Consider the following 19,720-nt stretch of genomic DNA (forward strand, 5'->3'; position numbering starts at 1 on the left):
TGGGACTTAGAATTAAGCAAATCAAAAGTTGACCTCTGCATGGCCAGATCTGTTTGTATGGCCAACCAGATGGGAAAAGGGGCAAAACACTTTCAAAATTAAGGCTTTAGATGAGTGAAAAGCATGCGAGATTTCTGTATTTAGTTCTCTTTCATCTGTAGATAGAAGCTTAGGTCCCAAGCTGACTTGGTTAGGGTAGCAGAGTGTTATGTGTGGGTGTGAGGAAATAAATGTTAGATGGACACTTTTTTTCCCTCTGCTGCATCTGTTTTACAAGAACATCCTTTCGTTGCTGCTCCTCTAGGGGTTGCATTAATGTGCAACACTGTAGTAGCTGATCAGTGGAAACATAAGGTACATCAACAATTAACCACATTTTAGCTAGACTACTAGAAAGAAGACAGCTACTCCCCGTTGTTAGAAACATTGGTTGGTCGATGGTGGTGCTTCTCCCATGGATGCTAATGGTGGAGCTGAAGTGATGTTGATGTAACTGAGGACATTTTAGGAGGGAAATTGTAGTGAAGGAAGAGCAGCGTGGCTGAAACCTGTGGGAGTTAAGTTTCCAAAGTGCCTGAGGCAGCAATCACTGAAGTCCTGTAAATGGTGCTCATGGCTTATCAGAGGCCTACATTCATAGGGTTTTCACAGTATCAGTAGCTCCTGTTCTGGAACTCTGCTCCCCCCCCCCGGCCCCCCCAACCTGAACTTTTTGCAAATGCTTAGCATATATTGAATAAAAGAGACTTATCCTTTTCCAACATTTTTCTCTGAAACCTTCAGCTACCCACATAGCATAAGATTTTTTTTTTTTGGTCTATTTAAATGGATGACACCAGGTTTTGTTTTTAATTAATAAGAATTGAAGAAAGTGAAAGTGAGGAAGTACAAATGATTTTCTCTCTGTGGTGGATGCATATGAAGTCAATGTGCTTATTATTTAAAGTAAGTTTGTTTGAATTTACTTTTTATCTTTACTTCAGTCTCGTCCCTCTCAAATTTTCAGGTAGTGTTCTTTACCACTGGAATTGTTACTCAGAGATACACTCCAAAAGCATTTTTTTATTAGTTAGAGGGTATTTGTGAGCTACAAACTCTTGGCTGTGCCTCCTGTCCTGTTAAGTATGTCTACAGACTTAAGCAAAAATTTCCATTTAGTGTGGCCAAGTCAGGGTACTGGATGCTTTAAAGAGTCAGTAAGGATAGCTGGTTTCTAGATAAGGCCTCAGAATTCTTAGTATTATCTAAACGGAGGATTAAAAAGTTATAATTTTCCAAAGGTTTCAATTACATTTCCTATTCAGCCTACTGTGCATTGTGCATTATTAAAGAGTACTGCTCTGACATGCCCCCCAAAGAAGTGAATTAACATTTCTTGTGAACTCTCTTCTTTTGTGGAGAAGTAATAATGACTCAAGCAGCTCCAAAAGTTTCTCAGATGAATCAGAATTTATTACTTGTAAAATTAATGCCCATTACACTCATTGATACTGTGCATAAACTGTCATTTATAGGAAAAAAGCCTTTTTTACTGTTTGCTGTTATCGATAACAGATCTGTGACTTGCACAGAGGATATGGACAAATGCAGCACGTGCGTGCCATAATTTGTGAGACTTCTGCTTCACGCTGCTCATCATCTTTTGTTCTCTTTATGTACCTTTTCTTTTGTCTCTTAAAGTCAATTTTAGTTATGATTTGTTATGGCTCTTAGAAGAGAGAAAGCCTGTTCTAGCCAGTGAAAAGATGCCTTGTGCTTTGGATCTGGCTTGAAGCCTTTTGCGTGTTTACCATTTTTAGGGAAGTACTCACCTGCCAATGTGGACCTAAGCAAAATAGAAATTGCTGCTGGTATTTTTTTAATAGATTCGATTATCTTGCTCCTTAACACTGATTCAGTTTGTCTTTTCTTAAAAATCTTTTTTTTTTTCCTCTTGAACTAAATCCTTAAATTTTGTAGGTATACAAGTGTGCTTGCTAACTAGTCCCATGGCTGCAAGAAGACACATGCAAGTCAGGAGAAATATGCAAGTCAGATATGATGAACTTAATCTAAGTGCTGTAACTAAGGAGATGCCTTCAGAAAAGGTTCTTTCCAAAGAAAAGGGGTTGATCAACCTCTATTTAGACTTCTAAAAGGACTACCAGTCTTATCAATGGCTTATGTGAGTTTAGGATGTAACTAATTGCTATGTTGGAGCAATTCTTTGACATCTGCATCCTGTCTCTAGTGTGACTAGAAAAATCAAAGTCAGAAGAAAGTTGTAATAAGACATAAAGTGGGGATTTAGGCTAGTCTATAGGAACATACTTAACTTCTCTCTGCAATTCTCTGCCTGTGTGATGGGGATAATGTATTTAACTACAGCAAGAGAAGTCTGCAGATTAATCGGTTAATGAATTCATTGTACCCTGAGCAAGAAAAGTGTACTCTAAATGTTTTCCCATAGAAATTTCTCCACTACCTAAAGAGAGAGAAAGGAAAGAGCCAATTCATTGTTTTAAAGAATTGTGAGAATTCCATCAAGAACGCAGATAATTAAAGTCATATTAATAGATTTTTAGGTCTTTGTTTTCCCCTTGAGGCCAGGTGTCCCTGATTTTTTTCTTCTTTATTTTTTTTTCCTTTTCCCCTTCAAGCAATGTCCCTGACTCAGTTGTCAAAGACCGAGAAGCAAAAGTGCCCATCTAGCTTTGAACTTGATACCTGCGGTGGAGTTACAAGGTTAAATAAATGGGGTGCTTTTTTTTTTCTTAAGCTGAGCATAACACTTAAAAAAAAAAAAAACCCAAACCTCTTCCCCCCCCCCCCCCCTTTCCCTCCCCCAGTGTATTTTTAGTCTGTATGCGCTCCTGCCTATGCCTCTTCCTTAGTCCCAGCTGAAGATTTCAAGGGAGATGAGAGCTCTATTTTGTTTCTCCCTTGTATTGCAGATAGGGGGAGGAGGTGGTTATTAGAGAGAAGCGCTCTCGCTCGCTCGCTCTCTCTGTTTCTCCCTCTCTGGCTGATAGCACTTATCTCTCGCTCTCTCTCCTTCTCCTAGGTGATCCATTTCTAGGCAACGTGCTGGCTGGTGCTGGAGCTGCCAGCTCTTTCTGCATCCCACCAGCAAAGCAAGCTCCAAAAGCAACCTGCAGACCATCATCTGCTTTCCTCTGCCTTGCTCCGGGCACTCCTCCTCTCGCTCCTGCCCTGTCCAACCACTACCTTGCGCGACAGAGACAGCACGCCGGGCTTGATTTGCAGATTTCTTTTTTTTTTTTTTTTTCCTCCAGTTGTGGGAATCAATTTTTTTAAGCGAAGGGTGGGGGGAAATCTCTGCATTACTATCTGCATTACCTTGAAGTTCACTTTGTTTTTTGGCCTCCGGGGGGGCTTTTCCTGCAGGAATCTGGCTGCTGGAAGCGGGATCGCCTGCTCTGCCGGTTGCCCGCTCCTCCTCCCTCGCTGAAGGCGAGCTATTTGCTGCGGGCTCCTGGGGCTTCTCTGGCCAAGAGGGTTTGTGCGTGTGCTTGTGTGTGTGCGTGTCGGCGTGTGTGTATGTGAGCGTGTGCGTGGTGTGGGCTGGAAGTTGCTGTGCAGCAGCCGGGACCGAGCGATCCCTGGACCCGGCGGAAGGATGGGGATTGTCTGACCAGCAGAGGCGTCTGCTGCCCGCGGCGGCGCCCGGGCTGGATGGATTTGCTGCCGGCGCTCCCAGCAACTCTGGTGCTGCCCAGGAGCCCCCCGAAGTGACGCGGGGTTTCGCCGAGGGGAGAGGCGCTCGGAGCCCCGGGCTCGCCCCCTGCCCAGCCGCGGCTGTGCGCCAGCCACCGGGATTTACACGCTCCGCCGGTGGCACCTCAAACTCTTGGCTTTCCTGCGCCGCGCTGTCCTCCGCGGTGGCACCGTTTGGCGAAGAGATCTGTTGTTACAAAGCCTGGACCTCCGGAGGAGATGGAAGTTTTCTCCCTCATCCTGGTCGTGTCCGTCTGTTGGACTCGAACCTGGAAAGCGGCGATTGCAGATTCTATCATTCATATCGGTAAGGGGGTGCTGCGTCTGCTGGTGCTGCTGGACACTTTTCCAGCTCTCCTTTGCAACCTTCCCTCTCTTGGCAGGCTTCCTCCCCCCGCAGCCTCCGCTCTCTTTTAGCCCTTGCTCGCTTGCCTTTTTTTTTTTTTTTTTTATTCCCCTTTTATAATTGCTTTCCACCAGCATCTTGGGCGTCCTCTTTTCCCCCTACCGCTCTGTGTAAAGGTTCTTGCCGGCGGGGTATGTGCGTGCTTTAGACCTTGAGGTTTTGCGTGGCTGCTGATCTGGGGGGCCCGGGGCTCGGGCACTTCCCCGGTCCCTCCCCGCATCCCCTCAGCTCCAGCCTGCCTTCCTCCTGCCCTGGCTCGCCCTCGGGCGGGGGGGACCGTAAGCCTTCCCCTATTTCCCACACCACCATGACAGCCACGCAAAGCGCCCCCCTCCTTCCTGCCCGCATCCCCCCATCCCGCCTTCCTCTCCCGCGGCGGAACAGGTGGTTTGGCAACGTGAGCTGCCCCCGGGGCCGCGGCGCTGCCGACGGTAGCGGCCTCCCCCGCCGGCGGCGGGGGCAGGGGGGCAGCTGGCAGCGGCGGCGGGCCCCCCCTCCCGGCCGCGGCGGGGCAGCTCGGGTGATGCCCATGCACGGCGCTGCCCGCACTCCCAGCCCAGGGAGAGAGTGCCGGGGCTTCCCCCCCTGCCGCCCGTCCTCTCTCTCTCTCCCCGTTATCCGGAGCCATCCCCGGCCCGGCAGCCCTCCCTCCGGGAAGCGCCGAGCCCCGCTGCCGAGCGGCGTTTTGTTCCCGCGGCTGGCGAGAGCGGGTCGCCCCCCTGCGCCGGCCGGGGATGCGCGGGGAGAGGAGGGCGCTTCCCCCGCGGCCGCTCGCCCATCTGCAGGCACGGCACGCAGGGAGGCTGGAAACGCGGGGGCGGGCGGGCGGCCTGCGCCGCGCTGCCCCGGGGAAGGTGCATTTGGGGGCAGGGCCCCGCCGGGGTTTTGGGGAGGTCCCCGGGGTGGTGCCGGCCCCAGCCGTGGGGCAGCCGCCGCTCTCCGTGGGGTTGGCTTTATAAACATGTCTGCCGGTGCCTGTCGTGGGGATCAGTAGCGGGTTTCAGCGAAAGGGGAAGCGGGAAGAGCGTTTGGAAAGCCCGGCCGTCAAGAGCTTTCCTGCAGGACACCGATATTTGGGCAGCGATGCGCCAGCCCTTCGTGTAGCCCCCCCCACCCCGGAGTCCACGGGTACCGCTTGCCTTAGGTACCGCAACTTTACAGGGGTCAGTCCTTACAGCTCCGTGCGACTGGAGCATCCAGTATTGCACAGGGGAGGCAGCGCTTTATCCCCTCCTTTTAAAGGGAGAATGACTTTTTTTTTTTAAATTCTTCCCAGTTGTAGACTGTTAAAGCGACACCAGGAGACGGTTACGTCTTACGATTTCTTTTTCAGGAGCTTGTAACAAGCCGATCAAATCTTAGGATTTGGGGGGAAATTTTGACTGTGTAGCAGACGAGGAGTTTCTTTGCAATCCCTTGTCTCCCACCCTCCTGGCTGAGGGAGCGTTGCCGAGTGAGCTGTGTGCCTTTCCACTAGCATCAAGGGAGAGATGATAGCTTTTCTCTCTTCGTCTTAATGACAGTTGTGTTTGTTTCACTTGTTTATATCTGATGAATGCAAGACATTTTACCACTGATGTTTTTTATAATGCAGTTAGTGATTAGATGCATCAACACAGTAAATCCTCATTGAAAGCAAAGAAAAAAAATACCAAAGTAGTTGCTTCTCACACGATTAATTTGTCCTGAGAGACAATTAGTACAGTTGACAAAGGGATTACCTCTTTTTATAGACTGGTTTACGTTGCCATGAAAATGGCAAACTGATAATTGTTACACAGAGCTTTAAATCTATTAGAATGAATACACTGAAAATAAATGACCTGAAATTAGAACTAATTTAACACTAAATGGGTAGACAGCTAACTATTCCAACTTGGTACAGCTCACAGATGAAAATTTGGCCCCTAGTAACACCACTGTATTTTGTGACCTGGATGTTCTGACCCCCTTTTGTTTTCTTCCACTTGTACTGAGTAAACTTACGTATAAAATATTTAGACGTAAATAATAAAGTGTATTTATTTGTATGGGTTATGAAAAGCAGTAGCGGGGTACCCTGTGAACAAATTAACTACAGAAGAATTCATAAAGCCAAAGAAGAAAACAAAATGCTCAGTTCAGGGGAAAAGAAATACTACTAGAAGTAGTACTGATGCCTTAGGCAAGAAACAAAATAAATGCATTATCTTTTTCTCATTTTACAGTGTGAAGATATTCAAATGGAAAATATTTTCCCATGTTTGGGAGGGGCAGATGGTCATAAGAAATAATACGTTACCTGTTCATACCCTTTTTCTGATAGCACTTACTTTTTCAGTATAATGCACTGTCTTGCTTGCCTACGTATTATTTGATGTATTCCCTGTAAAGGGATGTTTTCTGTATTGAATTATGTTATCAGCCATTTCTTAGACAATGACAGAAAATGTTACAATTTAGCGGGTAGAGATTAATGACTTGGTGATGGCAGTGGGAGGGGTATGGTGACTGGTATTTGTGATAAGCTTTTTCATATTTCTGTCTTCTGAATGATTATAGCTGCTTTTTTTGATCATTAGAGCAGGTCTGTGTGTATGTAAATGCCCACATTTCAAAATAAACATTTCCCTATATCATATTTTAAATGTTGGTAGGGCTGCTTATAGTCTGTAAGTTTCTGCTGCCCTGCTATTATAAATAGGAACCGGCCGTTCAGAAAGACTACATTAAGCACTCTTGTGAAAATGTTGAAATGAATTGACTCCACTGTAATTTTCCTTACCCCTATATAAAAAAAAAAAGGGGGCAGGGTTACCATGTCAAAACTGTGCAATTCTGTATTATGCTGCTTCTCTCAGCCCATGCATTGATTGAGTAATTTCATCAGCCCCACATTACTTGATTGCTTAGAAGTTTCCTAATGATCTGTATGCTGTAGGAAGAATCAAAGTCGTGAGTAGAATGGCAATGATTTTGTGTTTTATGAGGCTATTCAAAAAGTCGCTCTGATTTATGTAGCTCGAAAGCTCCAAAGTCTTTGAGATTAGCCACGCTGCCTGGTATTTTCTTCATACATCAGTCGTCCCACACTTCTCACTCCCTAAACAGGAGTTTAGAACAGTGCTTTAATTAAGCAGGGATTAGGTGGCATTTCTTGTCAACTGCACAATTTGTGTATGCTTTGTATCTTCTGTAGTTGGTCTTATGCTTTTATATTTTGTACTTTGTGCTCTTTTTTTTCCCCTTGACATGTACATAGTAATACATTTGTATGTGCATGTGGATCTCCTATTGTGCCTATAGAAATATATATGCAAATATGCCTGTATTAGGTGCAGTAAAATCACCTAGGGCAGTGGTCACATAGTATGATACAGAAGTTTATACTGGAAAAATACACCAAAGTTATTTTTAAAGGCTAATTCATCACAGCAGTGTGCAGCAATAGTTCAGGCACCCCGATTACTGCAAGTTGGTTTTTTTTGTTTATTAGTGGCTTCGGTCATATGCAGTCAGTTGTGTACTGCCCTTAGCTTTTTTTATTTTCAATGGCAAGTTCAGAAATATATATATGTGCTTTTAACATATTTATATGTATACTTTTAAAAAATATTTTTTATGTATATTTTTTTCCTAAGAGAGAAAAGTAGACCTGCTCTTCCTTTACTCCTCTCAGCTTTTAGACTCTGCAGGCCAGAACTGCTGCATTCCCTGTGTTAGAGAAGTTCCCAGCATTGCTGGGTCCTGAGTTTTGGTTCATACTTTTAAGCTCTTCTGTACCACGGATAATAATATCAGGGCAATTCCAACATGGGGTCTGTTGCTTACTTCTGCTGTTGATATGGTAGTGCCCTTAAAATGTAAAATTTTTTTGTAAGGGAAAGGGAGTCATCTAGCTTCGTGGTATGCATGCCCATGTTTCATCTTGTAAGCTGTTGTACTACAACGTAGCTTGGCTTGTATTGTGTTGTGCATTGGTAATAGGAATTTAATTTGCTGTGCTATTGGTAAAGCCTCATTAGAAGGTATGTAGTGTATGTTAGTAACTGCTCATTACAGTATTCTCGCATACATTTTGTAAAGCGCAAGACAAGCAAGCAAAACAGATTTATTAAAAACAGATAAACCTCTGTGTGCCTATAGTGTCTACAGATGAGCGTTAAGGTCTCTGTTTTCCCGGCTCTAGAATGTGCCAAGGTTACTTGCTTATTTTAAACATACATACAGATGAAGATCTGGAATACAGTGTGCTGTGGCTTAGCAGCCAGGAGGTTTTATTAGTAACTATGTTCTACTTAAATGCACAGCATGCGTGACATAATCTGTGTTTCTGTGTGCACTATTTCTTAAACTCTCTCCCAGGTGCTTAGATTTGTGATAGTATTTCAGTCCCTGTAATGTGTTTTAGTGCTAGTTACTCTGCAGCTAAAGAGGGATAATTTTCCATGCCACAGATTATGGCTTGTTATCCTCCAAAGGCATGCTTGCCATTAGGTGTCACTGCTTTCTGGAGTGTTTCTTAGTGATCACCAGGGCCTGATCCAGAGTCTGTCATAATCCAGGTGAGTCGCTTAGTTGACCTCAGAAGATTTTAAACTGAGCCTGTGGATTGCTGACTACAGCAGGTGGCTCCTTTTCATGTTCTTAAATAATTGTTAGTGCTATTTCAAGTTCTTTGTCCTTGATAAAGACGGAGAAAAAAACCCAACCATCCATTTTCAAGTGGTGTCCTAACAAATGCCTGACATGGCAATCACTGCTGCTGCTGTGTGCTTTCGGATGACTACTTATGGATGCACAGAGTCTTTATTCTCACAATGCAATCTTTGAAAAAACACACTGGAGAAAAATCTTTTAAGACTGTGACTACATAAACCTACCAACTAAGGTTCATTTAACTTAATGAACAAAGGCATTAAGTATGGTTCTCTTCCACTCCCTGGCCCTGTAAAGCAAGTGGTATTGGCAGGAGATGACTTTTGTAAGCCATTAGGTTACTCCCTAGATATAGACTTGAACTGACATCATTTTCTTCCATTTGATATATAGCTATCTATAATTTGCCATGACAGTCTGTTTTTTGCTGAAATTTATTGGAGGCTTTTGCCTTTTGAGGTTTGTATTTTTACTCTTTGTCACTGCTACTCCATTGCTTGATTCCACACACACACACACCCACACACCCCCACCCACCCACCCACCCACCCCGCTAACAATGGTTTTAAAAACAGTTTATATGAAATAGTTGTTTTATTTGGCTATCAGTTACTGGTTAATTTCCCTAATTACCTGAAATACATATGACAGCATGGTAAAACTCTCTTCATCTACACGCTCTCCAAACATAGTTTGTGTTTTATATCTTGAGTGTTTAAAAACTTATTAGGCATAGACAATTACTGTTGCTGTTTGGAGTTACGAGGGACCAACAGGAAAAGGAACCAGTATTCATAAAATTATCTATATTTTGAGCAAATAGGAGAAAATAATCAAACTCTGAAAACATGTTATGTAAGTATATATTACGATATATGGTAGCTTGGTATGTGCAAAATGTTGACTTTAGATGATATGCTGGTAATGAGGCAAACTAGGATACCTTTCTGCATCTGCAAACTCAGATGTCACTTTTTGGGTGTGTGGTGTTTCTTTTAATTATATTTGGATTCCAGAAGGAATAAGTTCTTCCAATTTCACCAGCTTAGATAATAAAACTTTGATTTCAGAGGTGGGCTTGGCATGCCTGTTAAAACCTGGATGGCTCCACACCTGTGCATCCTATAGGCCTTACAGTCCAGTTCATGGCTCTGGTCATGCTGCCACTCATCTCTGAGAGCCCCAGACATACTCATTTGTTTGTGCTATCTAGAAGTGCCAGGAGGCAAGTATGAGAGTCACAGCCCAACAGTAAAGCATAACACACAGTTTGCCGGCAAACTGTCCTAGTGGCTGGGGAATGGGCATGAAAGCTCATGTTTCTCTGGGGCATTTTGTACCCTAGATTGACTGGCTGTCTAGCAACTAGCTTCCTACTGGGCTTCTTGGATACAGATGTCCTTTCTTTCCTTCTGTGATGTTATTTTATTCTCTCGCACTATCTACTATGTCTGTTAGCAAGTAGGACCTGACCTGTTGCTTGCAGTAGTTACAAAAATGAGCTGTATTGGCCTTTTTTAGAGTAATGTTGACCATGGCTTTGCTGCTTGTCTAGGCTAGTAGACTGTATTGGAGAAGGTGCAATACTGAGCTGGTGCAGTGTGATACTTGGTACGGAATATGTGCTAAATGCATGTTAAGTAAGTGCGGTGGAGCGGTAGTTAAACCATCCTCAACACCAGGTAAGGAAGGCCTGGACAAAACCTTCTGGGCACAGATTTTAGCTCGCTCATGCATTTGAAGCAACACAGGGAGAAGAGGAAGTGCTGTTGTCTCTCGCTACAAAGTCGAATTTAATTGTGTAGTCTTGCCATAGAAGTAGTAATCTAAATGTAGAGACTAAAATGGAAGTACCTAGTGGAAGAAATGGGTGAGGAAAAGGTGTATGTCTTGTCCTATCTTTCTGTACTTCAGTATCTTCCCATGAGCACCAGCAGGGCAGTTTCCTGTGCTATTCTTCATTACAGGAGTCAGGCTTTGTTTTCTCATTATTGTTGGCCAAACAGTTATATGGGAGATGATGGAGTAAGGGAAAGATTCTCTTCTGTCTGCAATGACTATAATTAATAATGGTTTATGTGACTTGGAGAGTTATAACTGATCTGTGTAACAGGGAGGACACAGGCTGAAATTGAAGGTTAGTAGATGAAATGTACTGGCGTTTGGATGACAGTTATGAAACTTGGCAAGGGAATGGGCTTGAAATTGTGCAATGCTGTAATTTTGTACGGTTCAAAATTTATATCCTAGTTTCAGTGATAATATACTTAACTCAGAGAAGGAGGTATTTTGTATTCTATATTGTACCACAGAGCGCACTTCAGCTTGGAGAGTCTTGTTCCTGCTTTGGTCTGGGGTAACCTCATCAGCTCAAGGAAGGAATATTCTGTGAGCTCTAAGTGTTGCATTAAAAAAAAAAAAAACAAAACCAAAAAACAAAACACCAAAAAAACCCAAACCCACATAAAAAGTGACACTTACTGTATTATCCTTTCTCATTAAGCAAGTACTGTATTCCTCTGTAGCATTAAAATTGTAATGGGAGAGGTGGTATAGAGACAAATACTGTAGTTTTAGTCAACTGTAAACTAGTGGATTTGTAAGTGCAGAATTAGATTTAAAGTAGGTTTCATTGCACATGTTAGTGCTGGAATGAGAGGGGAGTAGGGTGGGGTAAAAAAAGATGAAAGGGAAAAAGTTTCCTGAAAGTTATGCTGAGTTTATCTGATAAGCTATGCTCAAGAGGAAATTGAAGAAGAAAATGAGTAAAAATGCAAGGAGTGGAGGAAAATAAGATATCAAAGGCGAGGGCCACTAGTTCTCTATGTTTCTGTTTCTTTGGGAGCTGTATAATGTTCTTGTAAGTGCTATGCTAAATGGAAAAGTTCTGAACCAGAAAGGGGAAAATGTGAAGATACAGAATTTAAATGAAGAATTATATGTGTATTTTAACCTATTAGATAACACTCTGTGCTGAAATGCTAATTATTCCTAATTGTTATATTTGCTTTACCCATGAATAAAATATCACATATCTAATAAAATATGCAGTGAAAATCACTGTAAAATTCCTCTTGGAGTCTTTCATGCAGATTTAAAGGATTTAATCTCTTATTTCTTCATTGCTTTTTAAATCATTAACTTTCTATAATCAGTTGGATTGCTAAGGCCAATATCCACTGAACCTAACAATAATTGCTTGTTTTGCAGAACAATTTTTTGTTAGTCCAACCATATCTTTCTCAGAGGCTTAAATTGAGTTGGTGATTTCATTATAATAATTTACTTGTAATAAATCAAAACCAAATAGCACCGCTCTGGTGCTGTGGAAAGTAGCTCTGGATGAGAGCTCTGGAGAGAGTAGAGGATGGCGTAGCAGCAGACCTGAATGTCAGGCCTGGATTTGCTGTGCCTCATTTTAATGTATACAGATATAACAATGACCACTTTTGCAAATCCATTTTAAATAGAGAGATGAAAATGTGCACAGGGCAGGCTTCCTCAGTTGGAACTCCAACTCAAAACCTGTGTTCAGGACCCAGACCTGATGACAAGACAGTAACTTGATTTGTTTTTAAAGCATGCAGGAACTCAAGTCTGACTGACTGCCAGCCGAGCTTAGGCTCCTGAGCCATTGAGATGTTTTGAAGATGTCAGTTGTCTTCTCAGGAGACAAGAGACTACTGCAGAGTTACCTCACTGATTGCAACCAGTATTAAAAGTTTCTGGCAGTGTACCATGGGCTGAATGCACACAGCGGGGACATCTCTGGACCAAACACTGTTAAGCAAGGACATTTGTTGTTGTAGACCCATTGCCTTCTTGCAGTCTTTATAGTGTTCAGCTTAAAATATTTGAGAATGTTTTACAATCATTTTATGTACTGGAGAGTTGTTAAAGGGAAAAAGACAGTAGAAAAGATCCGGTTCTTTCAGTGAAGCCAGTGTAGAGTACTGGCAGTGTACAGCCAGTGTACAGTATGGGCTGTGTGTTAAGTGGCAAGTGAACAGTGATAGCTATTATTGGTTGTATTAAAATGCCTATACTTCTCCCTTTCACTATTTATTTCTTTCTCTCTTGTATTCCAAGTTCATGGCAAGCACTTATGATGGTTGCTACATTCTATGCTCTTAAATATGTTTTTTTCTGTCCAAGACGACCAAAGTTAAACATACTGTAACACAAATATCTGTTATTTGGACAGGTAAAGCTGCTTTTTAGTTCTCTGGAATTCCACTTATTTGCCCTCTTTTGAGACAAATATACTCCCAAAAGTTGATTATCCTACTTAAGGCTAGTCTTTCCGCAGCTTTCCCCTTTGTGAACATATAGACCCAAGCCAGTATTGCAGTATATCCACTAATATATTTGCTATAAATATCTTTTAAAATGTACTACTCGGGTACTACTTAAATTTCCAGCTCCATGATACAGGCTAATAACCAGCAATGGGGTATGTATTTATGTAAGCATGTACAATGTATAAACGCATACTTTTCCAGTAATCGGATGGATTATTCTTTTTGAAAATATTTGACTGGATTTTTCTTTAATTTGGGATGACATTAGTTTCTGCCTTAAGTAACAACACAAAGATATGGGAGCCTTTTTACTTGCAGGAAGTCATAACATAAATACAGATTGTGAAATGGCACCCCACTGTGCTAGAAGCTGCACAAATATGAAACAAAATGTTGGCTGTCAGATTTCAAGATGAAGTAAAAGAGAGGGCTTGGATCTTTCTGCGACTCAGAGTTTGTATACCAGGAGACAAAGTTGCAAATCTTTTGGCATCTTCTGAGATTCATTCATTCGTGTTCGTGAATGATCGCTCTGGGTAGAAAGGAATGAAAGCACATAGATATGTCTACAGGGATGTACTGACAGGGCAGATGCGTTGTGGCTCATGTCAATACTTCCCTGGTTTGGGGCACGTAATAACAAAAGTTACAGTGCTGTGAGGTAAGAGAGTTAATGGGAAATGAAGGCTAGCAATGTGTATATAATCATTACCTACAATGCTTTATTGCCAATAACATTGGTTAAATTGGCAAAATAAAAACAGTTATTATCTCATCAGCTGCCACCATATCACTTTCTGGCTTTACCTAGTACAGGAACGAATGCCTGGTTATGCACATGCATGCTCACTCTCTGTCTCTTTTGTTTGGACAAATATTTCATGGTACGTTTTTGGAAGATGTCTAGGTAGAAAGGAAAGAGCCCTTTCTGGGAAGGTGGAACAATCTATGTTGCAAAATACCCTAGTTTGTTTAAAAGAGATCTTTAAATATAACCAGTGATTCTAAAAGCATCTGTAGCCTTGTTAGCTAGCCTTGTGGAGTTTCTAGAATGTTACTGAAATATTATTGAAACAATCTAGAGAAATGATTTTCCAACTCCTTGGAGTAGCTCTCCTGTTATGGAATTGGACTGCCTCCTGGAGATACCTGAGGACCACCCATCTACTTGAAAAGGTTCTCTCATCCAGTGCTGCAAAGAGTGTAGGAACTACTTCAAATAAAATGGCTGTGGGGACCGGGCAGGAGAAAATCGTGTGCTGTATGTAATGTATATGCTAGACAGGGGATGATCAGCAGCGCTTGGTGTTGCCATCACGGAGGGTGATGTCTTAGGGACATCATCAATGCTGTGTCTAGCTGCAAGGAGAGGAGGAGTTTGCAGGTAAAGGACAGCATGAGTTGACATGAAACAAAGCGTTATTGGGGTTTTTCTGCAGCAGAGAGGCTCTGGGAGCAGGAGTACTGTGGGGAAGGTTCTGGTGGTACCTTCTACGTGGGAGTTTTGGAAGGGGGTGGAGGGTTGTGGTTAGCAGTGGTGGGAGGGAGTTGATTGGGTGGTGAAGGGGTGCAGGAAACATTTGGAGGGGGCTAGCCTGAGTGATGGGCCAGGCTAGTTTTGTAAGAGTACAGGATACTTCTACGGAATAGCAGGTAATGTTACACTTAAGTGGACTGGAGACTGGGCTTTAAACATCTGGGACAGGCCTTATAGAGGAGGTATATGTGTATGCATACGAGGGAAGTTGGAAAATCCAAAGGAGTGAGGCACTGGAATGGCCCAAATATTACTGAAAAGAATAATAATATAATGCAAACAATGCTTTGAGAACAATATATCTAGAAGATAATATTAAGTTTTAAAGAAACTAAATTATAGATTAGAAAATGGGATTGTTTCTCCCCATCCAACTTTCTATAGTTTTACTGTAAAGCATTTGATTTCTGTGGTACCTTATTTTTTTTTTTTTTTAGCTGATAATTGTACCTGGTTACTTTGCAGAAAATCGAGATCCATTTTATCTTTGTATCGCCTAGTACTATTGTACAGAGATACAAACAATGAGTACTGAAGTGTCATCTTCCACCCTTCTGCTCCCAGGATAACTCCGAGAGTATTGTACCTCCCTGTGCCTTAGCATTATCGCTCTGATTAAATAATCTTCCTTTGCTTCCTCTGTGCAGCAGTTTATCGCCGGTCTGTACCATGCCTCCATGTAAGCTCAGCTTCTGTGGCTCGTGAGTGGGAGGAAGGGGTGCACAAAGCCACAGCTTCTGCTCCATTGACTTCTGACCTAATTTAGGAAGGAAGGAAAGGGGAAATAATACAGCGTGCTTCTGGATTCAAAGCCTGTGGTGTCTTTTGTGGAATTGAGAGGGAGAGCTTGTAGCTTCCTCCTCCTCTCTTGAATAGCTGCAGAGCTTACATTAAAAGTTAGACCTCTCTTCAGTGAAGCTCCAGAGTGGTGAGTGAATCTGCTTTCATGCTTATCTTGTGGCCTATGTCCTCATTTGGGCTGTTCAGGCTAAAGTCTGGTTTTCTGTCAACATTAGCCTTGTCCAACCCCCATTCAGAGCAGCAAAGGGACAGCCACTGACTTGTATTTCCTCTAAATGAGACACAATAAGAGTTGGGGATAATAGGTTTTTAAATGTTTTTCTGTTTGAGATCAGTGATCTCTAATAACAGGGCTGAACGATGTATGGGAGGAGGAGGTAAATACTTCCTCAGGGAAAGGTAGATAATGATAACATTTGGAAACTGCTATTCCTGAAAATCATCTTCTGCATGATTTAGGAGTTAAAAAAAAAAAAAAAAAAGCAACAAAAACCCAACCTGTTCATTAAAATACCATAGGGTTTTTTTTTAGCTTTTTTTTTAAAGGGATGCATTTTTTTCCCCCACTTTTTGTAAGCCTGCCAAATGTCCCTGAGGCTAGAATTAATTGGCTCTTTGTGTTGTGTCAAGTAAGGAGTACAAATGTTTTCAGAAAATACTAGGTTTACAGACTCCCATCCAGGACATGAAAGGGAGAGAGAGGCTAACTTTATATAAACAAGGTCCTTGCATCGTTTTGTACCACTAGCTTGGAGTAACAAATAGAATATTGAAATTGTCGGTGCTTTGGAAGCTGTTAAAGTCATCCCTGTAACCCCCATCCCTTCCCTCTCACTGATCCTCCCTGTAGAACGAGCACGTGCCATTTTCTTTTTCTCTTGCCTCCAGGCACCTGCAATGAATAATCAAATGTCTGCTACTTAGGAATAACCAGTGTTTGGTTTTTGAGGCAGGTTCAGGAGTAAGTGCCATGGAGAGGTATTTTTTGTGAGGGGTGCTTTAGCAATACAGCAGAGGTTACCGGTTGCAGTTTGTTTCACAAACTCCCCCTGACCATTTTGGCTTCTCAGGTATTTTAGCATTTTTAATACTGCTGTTTCCAAGGCTACTTCTTATGATGGTAAGAAGTCAGTGGACAGCAGCAGATGTAGATGTAAGCTTTGAAATGGCTCTTTTATGGAGGGGTTTGAGGAGTATGTCTTGGAGCTGTTGCATTAAAATTCCAAAGTGTTAAGTGTAATAATGCTCTGACAAAGTGCTACTACCATCTGCTAGTGAGGATTAGTACTATTTAAATATCTCCATAATTCCCAGAAAGAGCAGAGGAGTCATGGTGTGAAGAAAGGTCTAACTCAAATTTAGTATTTTAGTTCAAGGAGTCGCAAACTCTTTGTCGGGACCACTGCCTACTAGAGATTTTGTCACATTCTCAGCTCGCATAAAGGAGTAAATATTTGTGGTATGTGACTAGTGATGCCTGTTTCTAACAGTTTCCAGCTTGGCCCCCAGTTTTGCAGCAGAATACTTTCTGTTTACAGCCGCTTCTCATTCATGTCACAGTAACAATTCAGTGGTAACTACAAATAGAGGTTGTATGGCAAAATAACAAGGGAATGTGCTCACCGTGGGTAATTAGAAAGCTTCATTCCTTATCATTTAGCTCTTGTGGACTGAGAAACAGTTCTTTGCGTGGTGTTTCTATGGGGTTTTGAACACCACCTAAACGCTTGGCCCATTCTGTACATGAAAGCTGGTCTACACTTAGAGGATGATCTGCTGCTGGAAATGTTCTCAGTAGCAGAACATGTCCATCCCCAGACTCCTCTCAGCTGAACATGCAGCAATAATGCAATGTCTAGTAAGAAGAGGGTCAGACCAGTTTCCAACCTATGCCAAAAGTCAGCGTAACTTACTGGTATCTGTTAGGAAATGCTTTCTGTGACAGTATTAAGGCTCCTGTACTCATATTAACGAACACCTATATCTTGCACAATATTTAAAGAAGGGAGCAAGAAGAAAAATCTAGTAATGACAGACTACATGTAGCTGTTGATCACCTAGATTAGGAAGGATTTTGGAGATCCATATTAAAAGATGCATTTTATAAAAATTCCAGTTGAGAAGAAAAGGGAAAACATGGCTAACCAGAAGCATTTTTGGTGTCTTCCTTTTCCCTCTCCTAAAAAGGATTCACTGAGTTTTATTTATTCAGTCTTGCACAGACTATAACTAATGCTCTTAACTAGCTCTCCAGAGAAGTAGATCATATCTCTCATATGCCTTTAGCCGAAATGATTTTTGTCAATATTTCTTGCTGAGGTACAGGTGGTGTGTATGTGTGTACATATGCCTGTTGGTACAATGGCTATGTGGTCCCTGTAGCTAAGACATACTAAGACCAGCTCTCCTGGAGGATATACCAGTTCTACTTTCTACTATACTTTTTTGTTATTTTTCCATGCTGTACAACAGGAACTGATTGTATGTTTGAAGAGTCAGATCTCTTTCACTTGTTACTTTTGGTGTAAGGATCTTCACCTTTTCCAAACTGCCCCTCAGGAACCCCTACATTCAAAGCATATAAGAGCAGAAACTGAACTTTATTAAGAGGCAACTTGTGATAGGGCTAGGGAGGGCAACTTCTCTCGCGTGAATCCCTTATTTTTTTGGATGGACTCACAGCTATTCCTAGCACCTACCTTTTCACTGACCCCTCTCATTCCCAGCATCTTGACAAAGAATGGGATGGATTTCACCAGGAGAAAGGGAAGGAAGTGCTTGTTCTAGTAGCACCAAAGAGGAAGGGACAGGGAAGGGAGGAGGTGGTTTTGTTGCAGGTCATCATGGAGTTCTTGCCTCCAGTTTAAAAACGATGAAATGCTGTACAGTGCACGTGTTCATTACCTGTTTCTTCCTTTAGAATTATGGGGTCTAAACTAAAACTGTACAGAAAGGTGCTTTGTGAAATTTAAAGAAAATTTTTTAGAAGTGCTCAGAAACAGTCTTTATGGTGACTCCTCCTCAGTACCTACCTCTATTTATAAGTAAGCAAATGTCTTTTAAAAAGCATGATTGCCAAAAGGTAGAGCCACCTGGCTGAAAGTGAGTAATGTCAGGGGCCTAAATGAGACAAAACTGAGAGTCAGTTAGCCCAGGAATATCCTGGTATAGTTTTGCTGAGGAGCCACTCATGGTTGCTAAGCCAGCTTATAGGTTTATATCAGGCTGGTTGTAATACGGGGCTGGTGTAATTTCACCCTCCTTTAGTTACCTTCTTACCAAATAACCTAGGACATGCTCCTGGCCACCCGACCCTCCTGCCTTATGTGTATGCCTACCTTTCTCATTCCCAGCAAGCTGCTTTTATCTCATCCCATCCCAAGTTTGCCCTTATCCTCCTACCACAGAAGCTACCTCCAGGAGAGAGTCAAGGTTTTACCTGCCTGCCAGCGGTTTCTTGCACTCATAAAATGTCAAGGGGTGAAGCCAAGCAAGTGGAGAGTTTTCTGCCAGTTGGCTGGTGCTTATTGCAAGCAGTTGTCTGTCTCTCTCACCATGTCTTGGGCCAGTCCCTCCAGACTGAATTTGATACCTGTAATGACATTTATCATCACAGTACCTATGTTGCAAACAATACCCTTGACTTCTTGGAGATCAGACCTTTTAAGATAATGCGACTGTATGTTTGTTGATTGGTGTGTAAGTATTTATGTTGGGATCTGGCATAATGGTAGGAAGGAAATGGAGAAGTTTCTGAGGCAACAGCTTTTCAGGCAACAGCTGTCACTGAAATTTGTAGCGAAATGGCAAGAAAAGTGTACCTTGTGTTCCCTGGTGCTGTTCATCTAATAGCATTGCTTAGTATCCATGTTGTGGTAATAGTACCTGAGATCATGGCCCTGTTTTACGTGCTGTCTGTGTACATAGTAAAAAGCAGTCCGTGGTGAAGTTTCTGTAATCTTGCTGTCTTGTTTTTTCTTGTCAGCTTCATTTACTTGGTCTCATGCCCCAGGACAATGCTCTTGTATTCACCTTACCAGAAAGGAAAGGGAAAGCTTCAATAATAGTTTTAGCCTGCAACTATGTGGGAAATGTTTTTCCTTCTATTACCACTTATTTTTCCCCGTCTGTGCTGACAGATTATATTTATTAGCACAACATAATTTTTGGAGCCAAAATACTCATTAAAATCCTCTTTAAATTGCTTATTTATCAGTCTGCTCCTTGTAAAATAGGATTTTTAGGTTATTGCTGGTGTCATTTCCATAGTATACTACAATACCTTTAAATGGCGTTGGTCTGGGTCCTAGGGCTAACTCA

General features: G+C 42.3%; 1 protein-coding gene across 1 annotated transcript in view; it reads left to right on the plus strand.

Annotated features, from left to right (window-relative positions):
• LOC148051471 (uncharacterized) overlaps nt 1–19,720 on the plus strand; it is a 236,381-nt gene that overhangs the window by 79,986 nt on the left and 136,675 nt on the right. Inside the window, exon 4 of the mRNA XM_087736674.1 lies at nt 3,388–4,024. Within this exon, the coding sequence (XP_087592800.1) occupies nt 3,388–4,024 (637 nt within the window). The remainder of the gene's footprint in view (nt 1–3,387; nt 4,025–19,720) is intronic.

The sequence above is a fragment of the Nipponia nippon genome, unplaced genomic scaffold (genome assembly GCF_047370975.1).
Source record: "Nipponia nippon isolate SJK-2023a ecotype South Korea unplaced genomic scaffold, ASM4737097v1 scaffold_6, whole genome shotgun sequence".
Classification (NCBI taxonomy): Eukaryota; Metazoa; Chordata; class Aves; order Pelecaniformes; family Threskiornithidae; genus Nipponia; species Nipponia nippon.